Source organism: Vigna umbellata, chromosome 10 (genome assembly GCF_029865625.1).
Source record: "Vigna umbellata cultivar VRB3 chromosome 10, Vumbellata_1.0, whole genome shotgun sequence".
NCBI lineage: Eukaryota > Viridiplantae > Streptophyta > Magnoliopsida > Fabales > Fabaceae > Vigna > Vigna umbellata.
In genome coordinates, this window is record NC_142174.1 from 21,386,209 (window position 1) to 21,394,356 (window position 8,148).

Here is an 8,148-nt window from a genome sequence, read left to right on the forward strand (position 1 = left end):
TAATAGGGTTTTCATTAGGGAGCTGGTTCAAAACTTGAATTGCCCATGCCTATGACCTCTCAAAAATGAGCCTAGCATTGCAATTGTTGCTTAAATGCAATCTCCGTACACTCTCCAATTTTTTTCTTCACATCATGCCATATGAACGGAAGCTAACCTGATTTAGGAGAATCATCAAATAAACATGAATCGTCTCCTTACAGAATCTCGTAGAATAAAACATTTTAAATGTAAAAATTCAGACACCCGGGAAAAAAAAATATTAAAATCGGTTTTCTCGAGCTTTTTCCACAAACATAGAAATAGATTATTAATCAGAGAGGATCTAGAAGAAATTTTTTATGCCACGTTCTAATAAAAGTCCTAGATAACTTAATTTTCCCTTTATAACACCTAAGAATTACCTGCGCGATAATTCCTGACTCAAATTCCCAAAGCTTCTATAAGCAATGACAACGAACTTTTGATGCGAGAAAGACTCAATCCTTACGTCACTCTTTAACACTCGAAAAGGAGTTCTCACGTCTTATTACATCATAGATTTTCATTTATAAATTTTTCGCACATAAAATGCAGTCAGAAGTACGTTTCATTAGTACGACAAGACCCATAAGCACGAGTAAGCACTGTTTTTTATTGCTAAGAAGTATGTTTGATTACTATTTCACAAAAATAAGCCAATTCCAGAAAATGTTTTAACAAGACTACACCACAAAGAGCTACAGTAACTCAAATGAGCTGGTGAGGTAATTTACCAAAAAAACAAGAACTAACAAACACACCAGCATTACTGTCTAACCAGTCAGCCAAAAAATCAGGTAGTCAAGTGATAATTATGATCTAGGAAGCTTACGATGAAATGAATAGAAGAGTGCAACGATGATCTGAAGAACAACCCTTTCAACAAAAATCTGACCTCAAGGAGTCAACTTCAACCCAACCTCAGAAGTCGTAATTTTCTTTTGAAAATAAATCCACAACTGCGTCATCAATAGATACAATTCCCAGAAAAATCAGAAGCAATGTTAAATCTTTGTATTCCAAACAGATCAACCAGCCCAAAAGCTAGGCACCTTCATTCAAGAATAAAATCAGTAACAGTCTACACCAGGCAGATTGAAGGTAAAAAAAATCCCTAACATGCTTCAAAAACACCATTGACATCACAAGACGTTAAATACACCAAATCCACAATAGAAGTAAACTAATTATGAAATTTGAAAGGGGGAAAATAGGGAATATCCAATTTTCGTTTTTTATTGTAAAGTATAAAAACCTAACAGAAAGTGGAAAATTGACAAGGCATATAATCAACAGACAAATTAAAATAAACTCTAACGAAGTTCCAGTTGCACATGGGTAGCAGGTCCAAAGGAGGATGACATAAGGAAATAATGAAAAGGAAAGTTTGCCTAGAGAAACAATATCACAACTCCATTTTTTTATTTATCCAGAAGTTTACAATATTAAATTCCAAGGCCAAAGATCTCCACCTTCATCTTCCATTAGGAAGACAGCCTTAGCCTTCCTTCTTGATTGAGTCATCTAATCCCCCATTAGAAGGTATCTGCAAAAAGTCAGTCAAACATTTAAGAGGTACAACCAAATAGCAGATGAGAATAATATTAGAAAAAGGAAATAAGAAATATGAAAATATAGCCTAATATACATAACAGCAAGTAATATCTTTAGAATGTATATCACCAATCACAAGATGTCAGTCAAATTCATTTTTAAAAATAAACCTGTACCTTGTATTGAAGATCATTTATTGTAGCTCTCAACAGAGCGTCTCCAACTATTAACCTCAGCATCTTCACAAAATCATCCCGGGATATCTGCTTTGACTGAATTAGAATATGATGAAATATTAGTGATATTATTACATCAATCAAAGTAGAAGGACATGAACTGGAACTTATTTTGCATACCCTGAATTGTTCATAATGTGTTTTGATATGATTCATATCCTTGGACGGAACCTGATTTCTGATAGCAGCAAAAAGCACAGGTAGAGGCATCCAAGGGGATTTCGGGACTTTTGGAGTGCTAGCAACTACACTATGAGCTTTTCCCTAAGGAAGTATCCAACATTTCAAAATTATATGGATAATGCTGTATTTATAGGAAATAAAAACAATACATGATTTAAATAAGACAGTTTTCAAAAGCATGATAAAACCTCTAAATGTGGTAGGTTTCTCTCCCAACAGACCTGAGCCCCATAAAGTTTATGCAGGAACTAAATATTCAAAGCTGCGATAACAACAAACTTTCTGCCCTTAATCACCACCCTGTAACTTTAAGACTACCTTATGTAGCAAAACCTTGTGGAACACGCAATGCTTCTATAAAGGAATATCAAACTATGCAAACTACTACTGTTCTTTTAGAATAGATCATCTACATATTTCACCATATCAAGAAATAAATCAAAACATAAAAATATTGGAATTTTAAGATACAAAAACCACAGTTAAAAAATTGTTTAATAACATTTTAAACCTGCAAAAGAATTAGATGCAAAACTAAAATATCAAATAACTTACATTATCTATTGCGGATGTCTCCGAGAGGCCAAGAGGACTGCGAGAGGCTGTATTAACCTTATGTCCACAAAAATGACCTGTAAAAATGAAACATGAATAAATGATCACAGCACAAAAGGATCATATTAATACATACAAGAGCTAAAGGGCAGAAACCCCTGCTCTTCTATTTGACCAGAGTAAAGAAATTAATCTGATGAATGTAAGATAGACCTCAAGTTGATATCAATAATCTACAGATGAAACACTATTTCTGAATATTAACATCTCGTAAAGATTTCCATGCAAATGGAAAGAAAGAATCATAGATATCATAGTTACTAGTTAGACAATATTAAAATGTACAACTTATTTATGCCAGGAAAGCTCAGATGAGCAGTTAAAAGGAAAACAAACTAAAGGAACAATGTATCACCTTCGGCATCAGAAGGGACCTTGAAGCTAATAACAAATTCGGGATAGATATGGGTGTTCATGTTCATATTCCACACAACATAGTATCGCGGACACTGAATATCATCCACCCCACTATCATATTCACAACTACTGGGTTGAAACTGACCACTGCCAGGACAGAGAATCTCCATGTTCCCCATTATTACACGACAGAGGGCCAAGTGTCGAACCCCATTTTCGTCAACATCACAATAACGTACACTACACAAATGGAAAAATTGAATCATTCTCCAAGCCTTCCAATAGTGTAATATATAATATAAATACCAAATAGTAACTTAATAAATTGGTTAAAAAAAGATGATATTAGGACAGAAGTAAAAGAACTTTGTATGTAACAAGGAAAAAACAGTGACAGTAAGAACAACATGAAGGTCATCACTTCACCCTTAATGTAAAAGGTGCATCAAAAACTGATTAGAGATGATTGCAGCAGTTAGGAATAAAACTCCATAAGACCACTACAGAACAAGTAATGAAATTTTTACAGAAGGAAATCCTAATGCCAAAAGACTGTATTCAACTTTTATTAATGCATGGACAATAATGCTTATCTTTATGAAATATATAAATATAAATAATTAAGTCAAGCAAACTACAAAGAAAAAACAATGCAGAAGATAAAAATAACATAAGCCAAGTATAGGTTAAAACTGGGTGAAAGAAAAAAATGATACCCCTTAGGTTTCTTACATATATTCGAATATGCAGAGACTACTACTCTAATTATAATTTAGTAGAGATAGATTTTAGTCACCAGTTGCATTAGAAAATAAAGGATTAACTTGCTCGTCAACCGTAAACCTTAATCTTAAAATGAGATGTCCATGCCCTATTAATCATCTTGCTCTTAGCCAATCAAGTATAAACGCCAAATAAATTTATCATCACTATTAAGAATATTTCCAGGTCCATGATATAAAAACTAACCTGGCATCAGGGCAGGAAGCAGCAGCAAGATGAACACCAATGCCATATGTGCACTTTGGTCCAGATAGTCCACAATGACCAAGTCCATACTCCATCATTGTAGACAGATCTCTTTTAGAAAAAGCAAGCCAAGCATACCGAATGTTTGCTTCCCCATGAATTTTTTTTGTAATTTCAGCTTGCTTCTGGAAAAGCTCCAACCGAGCTTGCATTGACGCACCTGAGCAGTGGTAAATCTCAATTATGTCGGAATCAGAACTGCCAAAACTACTCATTCCCTTGAGAAACATCTTTTGTACAGAATTTAAATCCAAATTTCCATATATTGATTCAGTATAAGCATCTAAACCTATGTCTTGATTGTGCTGAATAGCTTCACCAACGTTTCTGCAGTCCTGTTTGTTAATGCTATCTTCAACTTCTACATCATATTGACAATAATTTTGTTTAGTATCAATTTGAATACCCTTAACTAGAGCATTGGACTCCCCACTACACTCACTCAACCTGGATTGATCCACTCCATTGATTTCAACTTCTAAATGTAGTTTTATTTCGTTAGACGCATATGAGTCGGGACTTTTTCCATTTTCCTGTTCATTGGTATTGTAAGGTTCCTCGTCAGAGTAAGTATAGACTTCTGGGAAAAAGCAGTGACCTGCATCATCAATCCAAGCTATAGGTTGTTGCAAGCCAGTTTTCAAGTCCACCTTGCGCAGATGTAAAAAATCAAATACAAGATGATACCCATTTAACTCTATCTCCACAGCTACCTTCTTGACTTCAAGATCCTTCTTAACCAAGTCAACAACATCCTTAGGAAGGTCAAGCCATTCACCATTCCTATAGAACATCAAACGCACCAGTCTCCCACTCTTTTTATAATTTGAAAAATGCCTAACTAAAGACTGCCCAATATGAGGACCAGCGTTTGTCAACTTGTTTCTACATCCACCAAATCTCATCCGTTTGGCAACCCTGCTCGTTGATGACACATACGATGGCCAATGGCCCAAAATTGGTTGTGAAGCTCCACTGAAATGTGCAGCATACCGGGCCGCTCGCTTGCGCTTCAGATTGAGTGCAATCCTATCCGATACCTTTGCGATTTTTGCTTCCATTTCTATCTACTAGCCCAATATCTATAAACACGCTTAAATATAAAAAGCTCAGGTGCAGCAGTAAATAGAAACCTAGACCTTGAGCAGTTTCAAAGAAACTGTGGTGCCAATGGTGAAGACCGTGACATCAAGAATATTTGGCAATCCCTGAATGTTTAAAAATTTTGAGAATATTGAACTTATATATAGGATAATGAACACATAATTAACACGTTGACAAATAAAAAACAAGGGGTTAAATAATAAAAGCATTCCTGGATAACAAAACAAGTAGTCTGAAACACTTGCAATAGTACTATCACCAACAAAATTAAATAAAATATAATACTGAAACTTATAAAATACACAAAAAGTAGTCAAGACCTAAAACGCTGTAAACTAATTTATACTCAAAAGGCTTTAAAAACCGGGCATGTTTGGATAAACTTCTCCCGTGAGCATTTCAAGAAAAAAGAAAACGAAAACCTTTTTTATGACCCAAAATTAGCTTATTAAATAAATTTATTTTCCTTCCCATTCCGTGAAGCACTTAGGAAAAGTTTCTTCAAAATAGTCCCAAAACAAATGCAATGAACACAGTAATGTTAATTAGTTCTAAACTGAATTTATCCAAATTTACATCAAAATATTTCTGGATTACTTTTTAGTGTCAATGTCAAATTGTATTTAGGAGACCAAAAATTGCAAAACTCGAGAAAATACAAATTCAAAATATGTATAAAATGTTATAATAAAGCTAAAAAAGATTTATTAATGCAGAACCTGAAACTATTTATATTTAGTTTACAACATAAAGATCGGTCAGTTGTCTTGCAAAACATAAATAACCTTGAGGTCTAGACCTATTAAAAAGCCAATGCTAGTTAATTATATCACAAAATTCAATCAGAGCAGTAAGGAGACTAATAATAAACGCTAATGATTAGAATGTTCATCAAACAATAAATAGATAACGTAGGGAATAAAAAACAATAATATCAATTCCAAGAGGATCCCAATTTTATTATTTTAAAGACTCACTAAAACAGTCCAAATAAACTCAGAAAAATTACTGTGTCTGTTTCCATGGCACCGGCACCAAAACAAACTCATTCCCTGGCTTCAACTGTACTTTACCTATCCTCACAGAAAGGACTACAAAATAAACACCTAAAAACTGAACTCTTGCATAAAACTGCCAGAGAAGCTTTAGTTAATTTACAGAGCACTGGATGCAAAAGTCATGCAGGAAATACAAGTTTTAACTTTGCTCAGAAAAATCTAATGCAACCTTTGGAGAAAACAAATTTCAACTCTCAAGACATCTATTCTTCACCATCAATGAAAGGGCTATACGATACTAAGAAACCAAACCAGTACTAATGCTTGAAACTAACTAATAGAGCATAAAAATATGTGTGAGCAGGCTTTTAAAAGGACGTATTTGAGGATAAATTATTACACACTCCGAGATTACGTGATCTGGACAAAGCTCCACCATGTAACACACTAGTAATTCTTTTTTCTTATATTTAGAAAAGGGTCGTCTCTCAGGCTTTGAAGCAAAATCAAATAACGATTTTTCGTATGTAAGGCCTCCAAATGCACCCGATACCAAAGTCATTTAACATAAAAGGCTGTATCCCTCGTACCGCTGCTCGTATAACAGATAACTTTAAACAACAAGTTCACAAATCAAACAAACTTAAGAAATACCTCGAAATTGATAAAACACACGAATTTAAATAAATTTATGCATACCCAGCACTGCATTTAGTGATCCTACTGTACATGCTTTTCCCCGGAACAGCTCTGCTCCTGATGATCGAATTTAACAGAATAAAAATAAAATTCATAAAAATTTATATAAAAAGAAAATTTGTATAATAAAGCAAAGTCGTGTGGTCAACGACAACCAAAGACACTATACCGATAATCAACAAATTAAAACACCATCTGGTAAAAAAAAAACTAACAATATTACTTCTAAAAGCAAAATTAGCTCCCAAATATTACAGATAAACAGAAAATATTATTCAAACACCATGGACAACCAAACCCAAGCCCGATCTACTAAATCCCAGCCCTAAATCTAAAAGTCAAACGAACCAAAAAAAATTTCAAACCCTCGCAGATATTCAAATTCTGAATAAAAAAAAATTCAAATGAAAAAAAATCCAGAGAAGCGTCAGAAATTACCTGAGTGGACAAACATGCAAAACAACAGAATTACCTATATAATACAGACAAATTTTTCACCTCTTTTTTTGTTTTTTTTTTTTCTTTTACTCTATTTTCAATTCCCTTGGTGCATCGGAGGGATAGGGATACTATTTACACCGTTCTTCGCTTGAAGCGAAAAACCCTAAATGGAAGATCGGCAAATGGTAGGGTTAGGTAAAAACAACGCCTGTAGAAAAAAACTGATAATGGAGGCGTCTCCCCTAGATTCTGCAATTTCTCGCTACCCCTTTTCCAAGTAAACCCCCACAAGGTTCACACTGAGGATTTCATATGATCACCCGCTGTTATCCCTCTTTCCTCACAGCCTCCGTTTTATTGGACCGTGTTGCTTGCTGACTCACCATCTGTCACGTTTCAATTTTTTTTCTTTTTCTGATTTCTTGTTTCTCAATTCTCTCGTCCATATCTTCACGTCTTTCTAGAACATCTTCTCTCGTTTTTTAATATAAAATAATATAATTATATTTTTTAAGAGGTTACAGGGCATGTCTCTTCTGTGATGATGAACAGTTTGACTATATAAATGTACTTTTAATTTTATGAATAAATTAAAATTATGCAATTTTTTCGTTTTCCTTTATTTAGTTTTCATTATTTAAAATATTAAATTTATTTTCCTTGATGGTGTGATTTCATGAAATCTTAGCAGTAATGAATATGCTCTTTATTTTGTATTAAAAGACTGGTTTTAGTAAAATAGGTTGGGATCTTAAAAATATTAGGAAAAGTTCAAAGAAAACTTAACTGATAGACAAAGTTTAATGACAGATTAAAGATTGAAGGATATTTGTTTCATATAAAAGTGACGGTGTTTGATAAGTTCAATTATTAAGTTATAAACCACTGTCTCAACTATACTGTTATTGCAT

The 8,148-nt window shown here is 33.8% G+C and overlaps 1 protein-coding gene across 4 annotated transcripts; it reads right to left on the minus strand.

Annotated features, from left to right (window-relative positions):
* Window positions 1-1,239: 1,239 nt before the first annotated feature.
* On the minus strand, window positions 1,240-7,571 carry LOC124836213 (inactive poly [ADP-ribose] polymerase RCD1-like). Of its 4 annotated transcripts, none has more exons than XM_088100324.1 (8): window positions 7,295-7,566; window positions 6,797-6,853; window positions 3,936-5,203; window positions 2,965-3,206; window positions 2,550-2,626; window positions 1,932-2,075; window positions 1,752-1,847; window positions 1,240-1,567 (listed from the first exon to the last, which is right to left on the minus strand). In XM_088100324.1, the coding sequence occupies exons 3-8, from the start codon at window positions 5,054-5,056 to the stop codon at window positions 1,520-1,522; spliced, it is 1,728 nt and encodes a 575-aa protein (XP_087956450.1). In that variant the 5' UTR covers window positions 5,057-5,203; window positions 6,797-6,853; window positions 7,295-7,566; the 3' UTR covers window positions 1,240-1,519. The 4 variants fall into 4 exon arrangements, with proteins under 4 accessions (XP_087956450.1, XP_047167279.1, XP_047167280.1 ...); XM_047311323.2 differs by having other exon boundaries at window positions 7,235-7,566; XM_047311324.2 differs by lacking the exon at window positions 6,797-6,853 and having other exon boundaries at window positions 7,235-7,566.
* Between the last annotated feature and the right edge of the window lie 577 nt (window positions 7,572-8,148).